Below are 20158 nucleotides of genomic sequence, written 5' to 3'. Positions count from 1 at the left end.
TCTCCAATTTGTCCACCACAAAACTGGATTTGTTTTGGGGAGGGGTATATATTCATTAATGTTGGGGGGAGGGGCTAACCCAGCAGGATCAGATTTTTATCTTAAAACCCAGCAGGGTCAGATATTGCTGGGTAGTCCAAAACCCAGACAGGGCATGGTGGCCAGGCCAGGTACCCATCCCTTCTTAACTGAGATGTAACATAGTGTTAATATTTATATTTTGACCATGAAGCAGTTAAGAGAACTTGATTAAATTTCTGTCAGGCTTTTTAGTCTTCAATATCTTTTCTTAAATTCATGCCTGTTGACAAAAATCATTGATGCAAAGTGCTTATGTGATACAGATAAAAAAAATTAGTTTATTCTCAGAAAGATAACAAAGCAACTTCTCTTTTTTGTATTTGTCAGAGTAATAAAGATTAATTGATTAAATTATGCATCATCTAATAAAATTCTGACTTGACTGTAAGATAACATAATCTGAATTCAGATGATCTTTGTTAAATTAGATCAGTTGAATATGACATTAAAGTAACAATTGCAGAGAGGGTAAAAAGGAGAAGGAACAGACATGCATATATGTACATAATTATGCAAACTGACATGAAAATGTAGTTTATTATTACAATCAATTATTACATGATAACATCAGAAATACCAAGTCCAATTGTCACAGTCATATTCTAATTACATGGTCTGTTTAATATATTATTTTGAATCTCTTCTTCAGCCTGCAATCTTTTACATTAATTTTGTAGATTAAGAACATAAGAAAAGATTGTCATTCTAATGGTGCACTTCAGTGGATTAAAGTCTTTTCTGAGTGCTCCAGCTGTATTTTGTCATTTTGTCTTCTATTATCAATTACAAAGTACTGTAATTATAAAGCAAATTCCCACAAAAAATAGATTTTGAATGCAAAACATATTCAAGCAGCACATTCAATTCTGATTACTGACATTAGATGATATTCACACAAACACATAATGTCATTCTAGCTAGAACTGGCACAGTCATCTAAGAATCATAAATAATAATAACAATAATAATAATGTAACAAATATATTTTTTTCAGTACTCCCTAAAGAGAAACTTAAACTATACATCAACTATCCACTAGGAGGGTGGGATGGGTGGTTATTATAGTTTGTAACCTTAATTTACAACAAAATAATTTTTATTATCATCAGTTTTTCAAAAGTTTGTTATTTCTGGCATATTTCCTTTTAAAAATAAATTTGTAAAATATAGACATTCACATTGTACAAATTTTTATTGCATATTCACTAGGTGAAAAAAGTTGTGGCTGCATTTTTCATATTTGCGTGATCATTTTTTTATACTGAGAGTAAGCAGTTTCCTTGGTTACCAAATATCATGCAGCAAGATTTTTTTAGCAGTGGTGAAATTGTAGCAACTTAGAAGTCTACGAGTGAGATGATGAAGTAAGTCACATCAAAGTTTATCACCCTAGATACAACAAGGTTGATAATCACTAGAAACTACCCCAAATTAAAATCCATTTTGAACCAAATTGCCAAATTTTACATCTGTTAAAATATGCCCACTATACGGTAATTTGCACTAACATCAGAAATCCATTAGATCAGTAACAAAATGAAATCAAATTAAGTCTGATCTGCTGAAAGCATTCAATAATTGTCCAGGTTTTGTTCACTAACAAATCCAGTGTTATGAAATTTGATGACAGTTCTCTACTATTCTACAGAATTAATATTAAAATGATATACAAATTAATATTAAATTTATACAAGAATTAATATTAAAATGATATACAAATCAATATTAATATTTTCTTCTAACATTTCAAAGCCTATGCACAATCTGTGTACATGTATTAACAAAAAACAAAAATAATTTAACTTAAAATTTGCTATCTCACAAGGACCTTAACAAAGGATTCATTTATCATTAAAAGAAGTAATATCATAATTAAATAGAATTCTCTCAGCTGTATCTTACTAATATTTGAATAATGCGAGCTCAAAATCAGTTACTTCCCCTGAATTCAACAGGTAGCACCACCAGAAAGTCCAGTCCTACAAAACCTCAAATCTTGAATTTTAGTAAATTTGTATTTTGTTTCAGTTCTGTTTTCCTTGCCAGTCAAATTAATTTACAAAAACAAAAACATCAAAGATATGTGTTTGCCTGTATGTTATTTTTCTATACATACGTTTGCGTCTTCTCATATTCAATGACAAAATTCTTTGAGATGATAATTACTCAGAAAACAATGAGATATTCATTTCTGTTTTTAAAATACTTAAACCTTGTCTTGGTAATGATTAGAAATCTTTGTAAGTATTGTTATGCATTAATATACAATTCATAGTGCTGGTTTAAATAATAGGATAGGAAACCAAATTTGCAAAAAGTATTACTGATGATGGCAAAAATCAACTTTTCTACAGTAATAAAAAACACTGACAGTAGCACAGCAACAAATTTTTTTCCAATAGATGGAAGGAAAAAAAAGTGTTTGATATTTTCAAATTACACATTAGTGTGAATCAGAATGATCTGGGAAAGTCTTGTAGGGTAGATTTTCTTGTAACCTGCACTGACCCCACCCCCTGGGCGTAAAACTAGTATAGAGTTTACTTTCTCCTGGGCAAATGTTTCTGTGGGAATATTTTTCCCCACAAAGCTGAATTTCTCTCCCATGGAAATTCTACATATGTCAGTTAAATGCAAACACACACACACACATAACCTTTTCAATGAAATTATCAACCATTTTTGAATACTGATGTACATGTATGAATTAAATATTGTAGTGTTGGGCCAAATTTTAGTCAAAAGCTGCACAGACTATATTTTGCATCTATGACATGATTATAACTGAATAAACTATTCATTATTTTTACATTATAACATTGGTTATAATGCAGAGTCAATGTTTATGTTTTTGTGTGCTTCTGAAACCTTTAAGCAAGTCCATATCAAATACCAAGTATTTTAAAGTACTAATGATGAATGAAGGATATCTACTCTATTGATCTCAAATTTGTAACTGTGTTAATGATGTACACACCTAGAAAGACAGACAAATCTCATAGGTGTTGTGAGGGTTATTGCTCCTTTAAAATCTTGGGAATTACTCAATACATTATTTTCAGCTGTAGTCCAGAATCATGGGAAGATCATTTGTTTAGTTATGTACAAATTACATGGGTCAAAAAGAAGGCATGTACTTGGGGTGGGGAAGGGGTGGTGTGAATAAAAAAATTGGGAAACTTTGCCCAGAGGATAACAAATACTAGAGTAGTCTCCCCACCCCACCCCCACATGATCAGAATAATTTCAGGGAGGGGGAGGGGGGAATTGGATCTAACCTATTTTTCCCCTGGCATAAAACAGCTTTACGGTATTTTTCCCCTAAATAAAAATGGTTCTGAGAGGGATGGAAGGTTAATCTAACAAAAAAAATTCCATAAGAGAAAAATTGTTTTAGAAACATTTTATTTCATTGGGAAAATCAGTCTGGGGATAACATTTACTCTCTGATACAGGTTTGTTTTCTTGTGGCACCGGGAAATAACTGACTAATGAAACCCATTATACTCAGAAATCATATCTGATAATGTGATCATTTAACTGCATCCAACCTGATATAAAGAATTTAAAGGAATCCACAATAGCACTCCACCGAATGTCAATATCAAGATTATTTGTTATTCAATATTTATTGACCATCATGTCTCTTGAAATGGAGTGTATTTGTATCATCATCATGCCCCTTGAAATGAAGCGTATTCTTATCAACATTTGAAACAGACAAACTTTCCTGTAAGACCTGTTTACTATCGATGTGTGATACACCAGTTTTATCATCATAATGTGAGACAGGTTTCTTCTCTCTGCGAGATAAATCTGTCTCACTTCTGCCTGGTAAAGGAATCTCATAGTAGGTAATTTTCATGTAGGGTGATTTCATTGGCAAGAACCAGTACTCAAAATTATAAAAAAAGTAGAATTTTCCATCTTTAAAAATTTCTTCATAAGCTTCCATCAAATGCTCTATTAATTCCTTCATGGATTGGTGGGACTGAAATTTTTCATAAAATTGATCAATATCCTTGGCAAGTGTTTTATTGGCTCCAGGACCAAATACAACACTTGCATTACCAAGATACTGTGGTTCGTGGCTGTACAGATGAATACGGGTATAATTTAGATGAACACTGTGATTAAACTTTGCTCCGAGTGTGTACAGTTCATCAAATGCTCTTAATACAAAACTGGCACAGTCATATGAGTCAAACCACATTTTTCCTCCTGAAAAAGAAATTGTCAAATGGAAGATTATACACAAGGTCTCAATTCTATTGAATTTATGGAATTAAGTTAATCATTTTTATCTTTCTTGAATCTATTTATCACATGACAAAAGTCACTGATTTTATTTATTAATTATTACAGGATTAGTGAAATTGTTTTGAGGTATTGCTACTTTAAAATTATTTAATAATAAACTTGAATCTCTGCCATTGCTTTGTCTGTGAAGTGGATGAACTTGCACACATTTATCCATCATTGAGACAAATAAAAAAATTAATAAATAAACAAATAAATAAATAAGCATTCAGAAAGCAGACAAACGAATAAATAAAGTAGCTTTATCTTTCAGCCAAAATGTTAATAGGATTTATGTTCAATTGAAATAAATTTTCTTTCTTTTGTAATAAAGACTCAGGATCTTAAATGTTTTCTACATTTAAATACTTATGTTTTGAGTATCAAATATCTACCCAATTTAATTACAAAACACACAGATCAGTAAAATAAGAAATATTCATTGAAGATTTAAAGTCATTATTATTGAAAATAACAAAATATCTATGAAATTATGTGTACCATAGAAAACTATATCCCCAAAACATTGTCCCTTTACTATCAAACCATGATGTTTTATCCCTGCAGATATGTCTGATTCTATGCCATAGTACAAGTCACATGGGTCATGTAGGCATTCAACACAGCCTATTTCAGTAATGGGTGTCATTTTTTAGAATTTGATTCAACATACCTTTAAGTGGCATGTATTCACTTCATTTGAATTCATATACATCCATATTCCTTTCGAAGGTCATTATTTAAATATCCCAAGAGGCACATACAGCAAAATCAATGTTAAAGTACACAGACATTTTTTTGGACAAAATGAACCAAAAGGTGTGATCCAGCACAATCTGTATTTAATGTCACGAGCTGTGACTCACAATGAAAGTTACGCATATTGATAAACAAATTTCATACTACCCTCAATTGTGACAAGTCCACTCGATGTGCTCTTATTGTGACCCCAGTTTAGTACTTGGCCACCATTGTAAAACTCTACAGCGATTGATAATTTTCATCTGGAAGTTTCATGGTGACAGTTAAGGTGCAGAGCATTCAATAATCAGGATTGAATAGCCTTGGGTTAAAGAAAATTAGTGTTACATTTGAAAAGAACAAAATTAATATTTAATTTAAAATGAGTAAATGCGCATACATGACACATGTGACTTGTACTATAGATAGATCCTCTAATTAAAGCCGTCAATTAGACTGGTTGAAATCTGAATTTGTAGTGAGGTGGTCTAATTTCATATATTACACACATGCATGCATGATTGTGCACAAAAACACACACATACATACATACATATATACATAATACTTCAATAGATTGTATAGTTTACCAGGTTCTTCCTCTACTGTCCAGGTTTCATAGTAGATTCCAGTTTTATTATCATTGAGAGCCCACACTGCAAACTGATTGAAAATGTCTCCTGAAATGTATTAGATTTGATCGTAATGGTTATACTTTTTTAAGCAAATACCACTGAAAAAGGCAGGTGTCATACTTGCCTTTAAAGATCACTGTAGGAGTCCAGATTTTCAATTAACAGATTTCTTGATGATATTAAAAAAATCTTTATGTTCTTGGATAAAACATTTTCTTTCTTAGAATGTTTAAGTTTAATTTGCACTGCCAAATTCCTATTTACTATATATTTCAAAGCCTTCACTATAAAATTCTTTTCTTGTAAAGTTTAATTGCCATAATGTTTTACTTTTGTGGTCCATCAGAGAAAATTGGTTCAATTATAACCTTTTTATCAACTGATGTACTGAAACCAGGTAAACAATAATGATTGCTTAAATAACTGGTTATAATCACAGTTCATTTATAATAGGTATTTTAAAATCAAAGTTTTTAGTTTAATGCAATTACAGCATCAACATAAATTGATTTTTAGTAAATTATTTAGAATTATCTTCCAACTACCATTCTATACCTGTACATTGAATAACTGAGTATAGCTCAGTGACAAACCTGATTTCCTTTATTTACATGTCACTGAAAAACATATGAACAAAAAAAACTCATTTTAATAATAAAAATTCCCATGCTAGTCATAAAGTTAGTGAACAAAGACTAAATTGTTTACTGTGTGTCTCTCCCCAATGTTGTTGACATGTACATAATTGCAATGCCAGTAGCTGGTACAGGAAAGTAACATTTCCATTGGTCAGAATGTTACCACGTGATCAAAACGAATTGCGTTCATTTCTGTATGAACTGTAAGGAGAACTACTTTTCCACTTCTATAAATAGAGTCACGTGTACAGCATAAGATAAACACCGCCAGTTAAGGCAGACATGAAGTAAGCATTAAAGAAAAACAACATTCTAACAAACAAACAAAAAATAATTGAAAAAAATTGGCTTCCATTGGTTGAAAGAAATGGCATTATGATGACCTTATTACGATCAAGCAGGACAATCCCAAGTGCTATAAATAGCTACGTAACAGAAAAACCACAAACATGTATTACTACGCTCAATTAAGATTTCTGTTTTTTAATGATGCAAACAAAATAACATAACAAATAATTAAAATTTCAATTATAAGAGTTTAACGTTGTTTTTTCTGAGTTCATCGTGGTATAAACTGTCAGTTGCCGACTCACACAGCTTACATAACGCCCTTCGGGCGTTATTTGCCGTGTGAGTCGGCAACTGACAGTTTATACCACGATGAACTCAGAAAAAACAACGTTAAACTCTTACATCAACACAGGCATATACATCAACAGTTGGAAAAATAAATCATGAATTTGGATATAACATTTCTAAGTTATGTTATAAAATATCTAGTCTCCTTTAAAACATTATTAACAATATTGACCATATATAGCATTATAATCTGTCATAACAGACCACCATCTTAAGAGACACTGATATTTGGTAGAAGGGTTGGTCTTTCAAGACATAATCTGCTGTATATGCATTTTACTACATATGTTGTGCATGTGGCCTTTCAATTAAAAATGTGTTCATAAAAAACAAATAACCCAACAACTTATTTCCTCACAAAACAGTCATTTGTATTTGCAATATAACTCACACTAACCTACTTTCAGTAGATGGATGTTGCACTCAATAACTGACATGAATGCACAAAGTTGCATGATGAACTATGTACATAGTGTATGTGACACTAATCTTATTTCAGAATTTAACCAAGATGTATTAAACATTCATAGAAAAGGAAGTACATATGGAAGGACAAACTGGTAACATTATAGGTTCGTCATGGTAAACATGCACAGTTTTTGAAGATCTTTTTCATTCGACTTTTGGTATTATTTGTCATTGGTCAAAGCCTACTGCCTTTTGACGAGTCCAAATCTGTCCACAGGATATGCCAGGCTAAATTATGTAACCAAGGAACAATGGGAATGTAGGGCCATTACTACCAAACACCTCTTGATCTAGCCATAATATATCCACAATAGTGGATGAGGAAGGAATATCTCCTGGTAACAATACAGAACCATCCACTAATCCTGACCAATATCCAGAATTGTTTTTTATTTATGGATGATTTCAGGGTACTCGTCAATCAAGCTTAATAATTTCACACATTTGAATATACATGTGTGATCTGCACAGGTCCATAGATTGATCTCAATGTTAAGATATTATTAAACATCACCTTACTTGTCTTGTCTCTGTTAAATGGGGATTTTTCCTGCAGACCACCATTGTATCTGATGTAAAAGCTATTATTAAATGGAACAAAAAAAGGATAAAAATAATTGAAACATTATACGAGTAGGTACCATGGAATGATGAGTTGACATAAATATAAGCCTGCCTTTAAAATGAGCAATTGGCTGTAATAGTCCCCATTGTCATCATGACAGATGTCATCATTGTCGTAACATAACAGACTCAGCCTATTTCTGGATCAGTTCTACTACTAGCTCATCACAAAAATTGTGCAAACAGACAAGACCTATTCATTAAATATTTTATTTTGATAGAGTAAATTAACACTGTGAACACTATAGCCCAATCCAATTTCAAAGCAAGACATAATATTAACGCTGTGAACACTATAGCCCAATCCAATTTCAAAGCAAGGCATAATATTAACTTCGTGAACACTATATCCCAATCCGTTTTCAAAGCAAGACATAATATTAACACTGTGAACACTATAGCCCAATCCATTTTCAAAGCAAGACATTATATTAATACTGTGAGCACTATAGCCCAATCCGTTTTCAAAGCAAGACATAATATTAACTTTGTGAACACTATATCCCAATCCGTTTTCAAAGCAAGACATAATATTAACACTGTGAACACTATAGCCCAATCTGTTTTCAAAGCAAGACATAATATTAACTCTGTGAACACTATAGCCCAATCCATTTTCAAAGCAAGACATAATATTATACAAAAGAATACCTGTAGTCATGAATGTAGCAATGTTAAACTCTTGCTCAAAATCAAAATATATACTTTGATTTTCTGGAGATTAGTAAAAGTATTCAAGTATCATATCCTCTGTATTTTTCTGTACAGTCTTTTTCATTTTATTTGTATTTTGTCTGCACAGTTTTTATTCATTATATTGTTTGTATTTTCCTGTATAGTTTTTATTTATTATATTGCATGTGTATGGATAATTCTGCAAAATGCATTTGGATGCCAGTTCCTAACTACACATCAAAAAAACCCTGAGAAAAAAATATGGGCACATTAAAACTTATTTATTAAGTTTAAAAGTGTTTTAGGTTTAATGAAAGTTCTCTATTTCCAATGAATAATAAAATCTTGCTTCATGCTGGAATCTTTTGGAAACCGGTGGTCTCAAGAAAGCATCTCATCCATGAAGAAACTGTTATTTATATGTTGTCTCCTTTGCATTAATGCTCTTATAAAAGAAAGAAAGAAACAAAATGAAAACATATATCCCACTGACTAGCTGATAGTTCAAACGTAATTTATTAGTGAGAAAAACTTTGACTGACAAAAGCTTCATGTACTTAGATCCACACAGAAAATCCATTTAGCTGAATTTAAAGCTCAAATTTAAAGAATAATTTCCTTGGGTATTGTTCTCATTAGATTTCAGTCTGTGTAGGACAGATCAGAACAAGGGTATTCAAAACAAAATAGTCATTTATTACTAACTATTTTACTACTTTACATAATTATCTAATAGATCTCTCAATCTTATTGGTTGAAACAAAAAATTAAAGTACAAATATTCTGGTTCGATAGTTGGAACGTAATTCCTTGGCCCACCACTACCCTCCTGAAAACTGAATGGTCAGTTCCTTAAATTCCTAGTACATTTTCATGTATATTTCATTTCTATACCTGTAATTTCTGCTACTTTGACCAGTGTGCCATTCTGTGACCAGTGTAGGTCGTCCACACCATCATAAATGCATGCAGCTCCCTGGTTGCACCACAGAAGAGTGTCATTTTCTAACAGATGGGGAAATGTGCAGTTAAACAGTTGAAAGAGTTCATACCACTCCATTGTGTAATTCTGCCCAGTGTTCAGGTTGTTGAAGGCCATCGCATCATGCATTATATGCTGAAAGATAAAATTGGAAATAATGAAGAGCTAGGAAACAAAATTTCATGGCTCAAAAATAGTTTCTTCTATTTGGTAAATTTTAAAGGAATCCAAAGATCCCACACTCAGTAAGTCTGACATAAGTTGGACAAAGATGTTAAGGAAATCAAACATGTAAAATATTCCACCATATCATGTACCATATATACTCGCTTATAAGCTGGTCCAACTGCAAACTGCACAGATACATATCTGTCATCCCATAATGCACCAGCAGATCCAGGTTTGTGCAGTTTGTTAAGAATAATCGGAAGAACAAACAGCAAAGACCCCAATCTGCAAGCATATATGTTCTGGCAGATCAGGTTCTTTGCTTTTTGCAGTCTGACTCTACTTATAAGCTAGTACATACAGTATATCCAAACACTTAGAGCATAGACTGTGATACATATGGGACTGCTCCAGTGGCCTAGTGGTTAGAGTGTCCACCTCGGATGTGGGAGGTCATTAGTTCGAACCCCGGCTGAGTCATACCAAAGACTTTTAAAAATTGTACTGACAGCTACCTCATGTGGCACTGAGCATTAAGAGGTTAGTGTTAGGACTGGTCCGCGGCATGATGCCTCAGTGCTAAACATCACTATAAACTGCCACACTGCAGATATCATAGCGATGTGACTGAAAAATTGTTAAAGCTACGTTAAAAATCCAAAACACACACATCCAAAACACATAAAGCATAGTATGTATATCCCCACACTTAAAGGTCACTGGCCACCCATATTGTACAAACATGTGATATTACTATAGTTATAAACAAAACGCATTTGTTATGCATGCACACCATAAAAATGTTTAATTAGACTTAAAACTCCACTTTTTTAAATGCAAAAATTATTCGGCAATCTCCATAAACAATCGGTAGTTTCCGCGTGTCAAAATCGGATATGATATACATTTATCCCTTCTATTCAACCTAGCCATTCAAGTGTTTAATTTCCCCATGTGAATGCCTATGTGATATAACGTACGATTGTGCTTTTGTACAGCAAATATGGTACACTGTGTTGCATACGAATGTAACCAAAAGAGTGATGATGGGAAAAAGGGTTCTTTCTTTTTCCGAAAGACCATGTTTACCAGAAAAAAGAATGGATTTAATCTGTGAGATCGAATAGAGGAGGGATGGGAAAGTTGTATCATGTATGCCAGATTATAGTGAATTGGGCCCAAAGACAGTTCTGCCCATCTCGATAGACAATTGGGCGCAACTTAACAATAGTTTGTACAAGTTCTTTTTCTTCAAAAAGCAAGTAGATACTATGTAAGATAGGTTTTAGGGAAAAAAATTAATTTAAACAAACTAGCTTGATATTCTTTCAAAGAAAATAATCATACTTTGTAACGTACTACATATTTATGAAAGAAAACACAAACTGACATATCTTGCTCCTTCTAATTAAAATATTTATATATATTTTTATGCTAAAAAATATATGCATCTGCACAACGACATTCTTAATTTAAGTCTTCCAGCCAAATTAACAATAATGATTTATAAAACAATAATACTTAACATAATATTCTACAGAATACATATACATTTTGCTAAGGATAGTGTACATGAGATATTATAACAAATATACTTAATTTTAGGCTTCAGGTTATAACACTGCCATATACAATACACACTTGATTACACATATGAGAGAGAGAGAGAGAGAGAGAGAATAATGTTGAGCATTTTGACAGTATTCAGTTGCTGCAATATGAAGCTCTTACCAGTTAATTTTATTGTTTTTATTTTTCACGTTGTCTTAATGTGTGCACGCATAAATTGAAAGCTTATCATTACTAGTCAATATCATCAATCATATTTGCTCCATTATTCCGTACAAATTATAAAGGAAATAATTTTGTGTTGAATTTGTGCCCCCCCCCCATGGTAGAAAAGAAATTGATAAAAATACACTTATTTGAAAATTAAATGAAAGAAATTAACCTTGCATTGTTATCATATATTTCTTCTTTTTTCATCATCCGAAAATTATTTTAAAAAATATATATATACATGAATTTCATATATGTATCGGATGCCGGTTTGCATATGCATCCTTAGTGTAGTGTGTATCGCTTATGTCAAATAACAAAATCGCAAATGAGACGAAAATACCCGACTGCTTGAAGGCACCTGCCATTCACACAAGATAAGTTACTTGTTGCAAACTGACCCAGACTGTATCACAGGTGCTTGACGCAAGCTTGATGTTGAGAAAAAAAAACAATAATCTAAAGGAAAAAATCATACAGAGTGACAAAAATACCTTAGATTATCCCCATGACCCATTCTGACATAGGACCCTCTCTATCATATATAAGAGTACTCTCAAATATTATGATAGAGAGGGTCCTATGTCAGAACGGGTCATGGGGGTAATCTAAGGTATTTTTGTCACTCTGTATGATTTTTTTCCTTTAGATTATTGTTTTTTTTTTTCTCAACATCAAGCTCGCATCGAGCACCTGTGGATTGTATTGTATCCAGGTGAACTACAAGAAGGTATCTCACAAATAAAAATCATTATTTTAAAATACATTCACTATGAGTGCGAATGATCATCTTTTCGCTAGCATGGGTTACAAAAGTATTATTAAAGCAAACATCAATTATGATTACATATGGCAAACAAATAGAAGCCCAGGTGATAAACACAACTGGCAGGGAGCAATAAACTCATTGTTTAAACTTACCAACAGGATATCAAATACATAGGTTATTTTATTACAAAGCAAACCAACCCAGGAAAATGACTTTGATATCTTTCAAGTGTGCCAATTTTTTCTTATGAAATGGGCAGACAAAAGGAAGTCAAGTTTGGTTTCTTTGGATTCTTTAAGTGTGTCGATTTCTTTTTTTTTAAAAAATAAAGTCTGCTGACATAGAGAAGCCAGCATTGATTCCTTTTTACCTGTATTAATGGGAATTTTCAAAATAAATTGAAACAATGGAACAATTTTGAAAGGGACACAATCTAGTGCATCGTGCATACATACCGATATAAGGATGAAAAGTAAATTAGTTTTCATTAGTTTCATCTAAATATTCCCTATCCATAGTATATAGTGTTTTATTTTTCGACAGCAAGAAGTATGTACTTCATCTTGTAGGGATAAATGTACATCATTTCCGGTTGGTGTCCTCTATAGGTGGGAAATCATAACTAAGAGGAAGTAACTGCGTTTTATACTTCTATTTCGAGTAATTAAATTATTATTTCTTCTTTATGCTTGATAATTATTTTGTTCTTTTTGTGTGAGTATAACTACTTTTAATCATGTAATGCAGATCTGATGTAAAAAGAAAAATGTTGAAGTATGGCCGGTGACCTTTAAGGCAATTATTACATACATCCCCACACTTAAAGCAAATTAACTGTCTCTTCATGCATGTCTATATCAACCACTTACCAGGCAGGTAGCCATTGTTTCCTATTAGTGATAGTAATTTTTCAATTGAAATTTTATTTCTCAAAATCCTTTTCTTTTAATACACATTTTTGGAAATTTACAAATTAAAAAAACAAGGTAACAAGTCGATGTGCATCTTCATTATCCTTTGATTTAACCTACAATAACATCCTTCAGGCATTTAAGAAAGTGTATTTTGTGTGTGTGTGTGTGTGTGATTTTTATTTTTAATGTAGCTTTAACAATTTTTCAGTCATATTGCTACAATGTCTGCAGTGTGGCAGTTTATACTGATGTTTTGCACTGGGGCATCATGCCGAAAACATATTGCCGTAGACATATGGCATCATGTCCCACCCAGTCACATTATCCTGATACCAGGCCAACCAGTTCTAACACTAACCTCTTAATTATGAGTGCCAAGCGAGGCAGCTGCTAGTACCATTTTTGTAAGTCTTTGGTATGACTCAGCTGGGGTTCAAACCCACGACCTGCAATATCTGAGGTGGATGCACTAACCACTTAGACCACTTTGATGTTTCTAAATACCCCTTTCATGACAACTGTCAAAAATATATACCAAAAAATAAGGAATGATGTAAAACCATACCGTTGATGTATACCAATAATTTATTAAAGCAAGTTTCAATAAAATCCTCGAAGCAGATTGGGATTTAATTAACATACTATCAGAAAGCTGAAGAGCTGATTGTTTTTGTTTTTAGATTAAAAAATATATTTACATCACTTACAAATTTCTCTAACAAGTCTCCAAATTTAAACTCCCACACTGGAGCTTTCAGGGCCCAAACCTCCACTCTATCTTCCGGATTGAATTTTGGCATGGTGTCTGGCACCTCACCCGTTGGACAAAACCCAATTAATCCAGCTTGACAATATGGATTGGTTGGTGGTCTCTGTGAAAATCGCCTGTTCAAACAACACATTCAATGAAGGTGATGATTTGACAACCATATTTACAATGAAATAAAGACAAAAGAGGTGTGTTACTATTGTGGGATAAATAATAAAATGCCTCTTTTAATATCTAGAAACAAATATGAATAATGTAAGTAGTCATTACTATATGTAATAATTAATTACAATATTACTATTTGCTTACAGAATATTTTATTGCATATTTTATTTGATGTTATATCATTCCCACTTTGTGACATGTCAGCTGCAATATTATTTGGTGAGAACACAAAATCACAAAATGCACTGTGTGTAACTATTAAGCTGTTTGATTTGTTGTTGTGACTTCACTGATGTCTATGTTGTGTTCATAAACTAATAAATATGTTTTGACAAGGATTTCATTTACATCTAATGACTGCTATCAGCACAGGTTATATTGTAATGTTTGATTACTAATAATGCTTGCCTGCAATAAAATCATGCTACAAGCCAAAATATCCATATGCTTTTTCCATCCACTCTTTCGAAGAAATAAAATCAAATCAAATCAGTTAAAGACAAACATACAGTTGACAAGAACAATAAATAGATAAATAAACATGACCCTTTCACTTCATAGTCTTTCTTAACATAACAAAAAAAATGTTTGAGCATTATACAAAGTTAACTAAACAGATTTAGCTATACTTGAGCTTTGAAGAACTGCCCTGACACATTCCAGTAATACTTATTATGGTAAAAGGATAAATATAAACAAATTAATTAGCTGTGGTCTCCATTACAGAGTTTACATTAAATACTGTAGTTATTTCAAACTGTTGGCATGACAGTTTGATGGAGCATGTTTTATTTCAAGATCCTATTTTGCATCATTAATGACATTTGCATTATAAATTAGCTATGTGATTAGCATTTAGATCAGCCCAAAAATCATCATAATTTTGAGTTTGTTTTCCATATTACCTTTGTAAGTCATCCAAATTTTGTAACACATTTAAAGGCAATTCAAGTTTACTGAATCTTCTTAATTCAATTTATTTTTATCTTATTCTTATTTCTTTATTTTATTTATTATTATTATTATTATTGTTATTATTATTATTATTGTTAAGCATCATCATAATCCTTTCTTGATAAAGCAGAAACAAATATTTTTACAAATTCATCTTACCTGTCATGTGAAATGTATATCACTTTTCCTGATCTGTGTAGCCCACATAATATACATGTTCTGTAATTTATATTCATGAGATCTAAATAAATTATCTAAGGGTATTTAAGTGCTAAATCTACAGGAGAGAAAACTGGTGACATGAATTATCATATGTATATCAAATGGATAGGCTTCAAACTATCTGAAATGTCGATAGGCTTCAAATGATCTCCAATGTCAAAGCTACTGAAACCACGTAGATTTATTTTCAGATACTTTTTTGAATGCCCGTATTTAATCTGTGAATAAGTTTAGTATGAAAAGTAATTCAATAGTTTTAAATGTATCTGATTAAATGGATTAAATACCTTCTTTTTTGACATGTCAGTTTCTCACAGGTAAGTAGCACAGGCCTCTGAAGAGTCTGACCCATATGATGTCCGATTCATTCGCTTTGTTTTTATGGGGTTGAATGCCATTTATCAACATTTGATAGATATTACATGGCAGGCAGCATATTTTCTTGGAGGTAGAAACTGGGAAGACCCCAGGATGAACCACAGACCATGGAAAGCTACTGGCACAGTTTCTCATAAACTAACATTGGTCAAGTTGAGATTTGAAATCACACAGACAAAGGTGAGATGTGTAAATGATCTGTAAAGGTGAGCACCTTAGACCACTTGGGGACCCCTAATGTCCAAATCAATGAAAACCAAAACAAAATTCTAGGCCTTCAGTTAACATAAATAAAGATCAGGTAAATGCATTAATCAGCTCATCGAAAATAATTGAAATGTTCTTAAAGTTGTTCATGCAAATACTATTGGAGTATTACTTTACAGGTACACTAAATTAAAATGGAAATTTCTAGATCTAGTAACCTTGTATCATACAATATATTATATTCTTGATAAAAGGTTCACAATATCCAAATGGTCTGAAATTGTTCAAGATATGGGAAGATTTTCAGGATTTGAATACACTTTATTTTCATTAGCATTATAATTAAAATGTTTTCACCACCTATGAGGTCATCAGGTGCAGAGTGCCCTGTATGTGACCAAATGCCCACGAATAATGTAAGTTCATTATTACAATAATATCAAATCTGTCAAAAGCAGCCAACCATGACAAAAGGCCCAATGGGTCTTAGTACACAGGTTGCCCTTGTTCACCTTTCAATCTTGGTGTAAAATTGAACAAATATGATGCAATAAAGACCATGATTATTATTTTATTATTTTTAATATTATTATTACATCATCAACAGATCTAGTTTTGTGCACATTTCAGCAAAATCATACAATGCTTGTATATTATTACAACTCTATGGTCTTAAATTAAGTAACAGAAATGAGCAAAAACCAACAAGTTTTGTAAAATTCAGGGAATAATTTATTTCCCTAGAATACAAAGTGAAAATTTCAAAATAACTAACAGTAATGTGAAATACATCCCAAAATAGTCCAAAAGATTTATCACAGGTCCAAATGTATGAAGTTCCAAATGAGTTCCTGTGGTATTACAAATAAGTTCTAATATATAATATAATCTAAATAAGTTCTTGTCTGAAATCACTATAATTCCAAATTAATATTACAGTCCAAGAATACTACAGATGTTCACACTTCCAGTCACTCAGCTCACTTAGATAAAGAAAGCATATGAGAGAGGCCATTGATGAATAGAGAATGAAAATTTTTGTGGCTTTTGATAGTGAGACATGAACTGAAAAGTCTACATATATGGTCTTTTTCATACTGAATGATCCCTGACCTTAACAAAAAGGCAGGTAACTCGTACCCTCTCCTCAAAGATGACACTTTTTCATCAGTGGTTGCTTTAATTCATGACCTATACTTTTCACATTGACAGACAAGACAATTCCCAATCCTGCTGCAACAAGATTGCTTTTCCCACCATACAAGAATGAAATTATTTTTTGACACTCCACTCTAATGATAAAAACCACCCCAATTTCGAAATTTAATATACCAAACTCGGGTTTAAGTATGTGTTTCATTAAAAAACATCTGTCTAACCTGCAGTACCTACCTATACCTCAACCAAATTTAGCATTCCTCTACTACAACTGCATTTCAACAAGCTGAAATGTATGTCAATGGATTTTGAATGCAAATACTTGATTGTGCAAGTATTTTATTCCATCAAGGAAGAAACTTTGAAAAAGTACAGTATTAAAGTCAATCTAAAGCAATTACACTCTAAGCTATACAGCTGTGTCAATATGAGTTGCCAAGTATGTAAGATTTTCTTGAAAATCTGGCCTGTTAGTCCAATAAATCAAACCCACAAGTCTGTATTGATTCTGATGGATGATATGCAGGTCTGATGTCACCGGTTCATTAAAATGTGCAATTTTGCTGCATGCAAATCATTCCAGAATAATCCTCAGGGATCGTCCTGGGCTTCGCCAATGTCGCAAATTGCGATTTTTTTTCCTTATTGGCGACAAAAATATCCCATCTGGCGATTCTTTTGGCGACATACTTTTTGGTTATTTAATTTGTACATACAATCATGGATTTGGACTGGATAAATTAAAAGGCAGAACGAAAGGAAGCCACAAACTTGACTAAGCAATACATTGGAATCAATCTGTTACACAAACGATCCTTTGTTCTTATTGACAACCCCATCTTTACAGAGCATTGTTACATCATAATCTGCTTATGCTGACATCTGGGCTGAGTACTGTATGCTGTGATACAGTCAATCATGCTACCACACTATACCTACAACTGACCGACTTCTGAAGACGTGAATAGAACTGATAGAATTAATTGTATGGCTAATCCATCTGTCTTTTTTTTCATACATATACCAATACAATAGTTTTGCTGAACCTTCATAGAAAACTGATAACTTTTGAAGTACCGACTACTGTGTATAAATACAAAGCAAATGGAAAAAATCTCAATCACAATTACACCTGTCGCCAGTGCAGCATTTTACTCATTGATCTTTTCCTTTTGCCATCAGTCCCGTGTTACGGCTGCAGAGACTTAAACTCCGTAACAAGAAATAGCAAAACAAAAACCAGTTTTGCATAATTAATAATAATTATTTATTTCTCAAAATACATGAGTGAAAGAATCCCTAAATTGGGTGTGAATTTATGCTTATATATAGGGTCCAATATTGCCAGGTGTTGACTCGTGTAAGTTTCATTCATGGGAATGGAGATCCTATTTTTCTTGTCGAGAAAATTTATACAGCAGCATTCAGTGATCATTCTTGGGATTTAGGAAGCAATTCGCTACAAGCTTTGTGAAGCTAGCCATGGGGGGGGGGGGGGCTGCTGAGAGACCACTGGTGTCATCTGTCAGCACTGAGGACTGTGAACGTGGATTCCGTAAGATGAACCTCATAAAAACTGACATCAGAAATAAGCTCTGCATCTCATCTCTCGAGAATTTAATGAGAATCAGCATGTACAGATGTGAAAAATTAGACTTTGAAACTGCATTCAACAAGTGGGCAGCCCTAAAATCGCGACGGATCTTCATGTAACACTTTGTAACATTTTGTTAATGCTTGTTGTAATTAAAGTATTAACTAACCCATCTTTTGTAATTTTCATTGCCTGTTACATTAATAGACTAAATTAACACTTGGAAAAATGTACACTACTTGTTTTGGCGACACTTTTTGAAAATTGGCGACAAAATATTGAGGTTGGTGATTTTTTTGGCGACAGCTTTTTAAAAGCCAGGACCATCCCTGATCCTGCATACACTTTAGACACATACAGGTAATTAGTAACAGCTATATCAAGCAAAGTTCAAAATGGCCACAGGACAGATGGTTGTGCTATTGCACATGGATTTACAAGTCACCTAACATAGGATTTGCTCCAGAAATATTATGTACATGTCCCCAAAAGAACCCTTCAGCCAACGGTAGCTGCACACAGCCACAAGAAATACCGGTAAGTGTATAAAATATACACTGATGTGTGCAGCCAAGACTGGCAACAAATAAATGAAGCTTATAATGAATAGATGATATCAGCCTCTAATCCGAAAATCAACATCATCACGGGTGAGGGGCTGATTTATCAGCCTATTCATCTGACCACACAACACCACTTGTGTATGCATTGTGGCCCTTTTCCATCTTAGATATGAGGTCAATGTCTTACATTATTGGACTAATACATTACTTTTATAAAGGAAATTTGCTTGGGGGGGGGGGATTCTGAATGACCCGTTGAGGCCAGGTGACAGCTATATACAGGTGACCATTCAGACAGGTTTGACTGGTCATTTATCAGTTATTTTTAATCACAGTTCAGCAGAATTGTACATGACATAAATAAGAACTTCACGTGTATGATTGTCATGATGTGGGCTCAGATATTTCTGAAATATTGTGTGAAAAAGTATTTAAAATTCAAAATGCCCGAATAAAACTTTTTCAACAGTTAACAGGTAAAGCAAGGTAATAGCTCCAACCCAATCCAATGAACTATCCCTGTACTTGGTCCTATGAAGTGACTGAAATACCATCGCAAAATAATTAAGACTATTATTACTAACTTACTTGTATGGCACTGGCCATTTGAAAAAACTGGCCAGATGAAAAGAATTCAACACAATTAAAAGACAGACAAACTTGCAGACAGAACCTGTGTCGGCCATTATGAAAATCACATGATTTGTGTACACTATAAGGAGTCACATGACAATTT

At 32.9% G+C, this 20158-nt stretch overlaps 1 protein-coding gene across 1 annotated transcript; it reads right to left on the bottom strand.

Moving 5' to 3' along the window:
- Positions 1-578: 578 nt before the first annotated feature.
- LOC149797871 (bis(monoacylglycero)phosphate synthase CLN5-like) lies at positions 579-20149 on the bottom strand. Its single transcript, XM_089962886.1, has 5 exons — positions 20011-20149; positions 14120-14297; positions 9695-9917; positions 5712-5801; positions 579-4302 (listed from the first exon to the last, which is right to left on the bottom strand). The coding sequence occupies exons 1-5, from the start codon at positions 20106-20108 to the stop codon at positions 3710-3712; spliced, it is 1182 nt and encodes a 393-aa protein (XP_089819012.1). The 5' UTR covers positions 20109-20149; the 3' UTR covers positions 579-3709.
- Positions 20150-20158: the final 9 nt, after the last annotated feature.

This window comes from Sinohyriopsis cumingii, chromosome 6 (genome assembly GCF_028554795.1).
Source record: "Sinohyriopsis cumingii isolate HCF-2022 chromosome 6, ASM2855479v2, whole genome shotgun sequence".
Lineage (NCBI taxonomy): Eukaryota > Metazoa > Mollusca > Bivalvia > Unionida > Unionidae > Sinohyriopsis > Sinohyriopsis cumingii.
This window is presented reverse-complemented; position numbering and strand designations above follow the sequence as displayed.

Bases quoted from the DNA above. Each gene is read 5' to 3' on its own strand.
- LOC149797871 (XM_089962886.1), bottom strand. From the start codon at position 20,108: ATGGCCGACACAGGTTCTGTCTGCAAGTTTGTCTGTCTTTTAATTGTG. The intron at 9,918-14,119 runs GTAAGTGATGTA...TTTATCTTTCAG, and splicing joins GAGACTTGTTAGAGAAATTT to CATATAATGCATGATGCGAT. The intron at 4,303-5,711 runs GTAAACTATACA...TTTCTTTTTCAG, and splicing joins GACAGTAGAGGAAGAACCTG to GAGGAAAAATGTGGTTTGAC.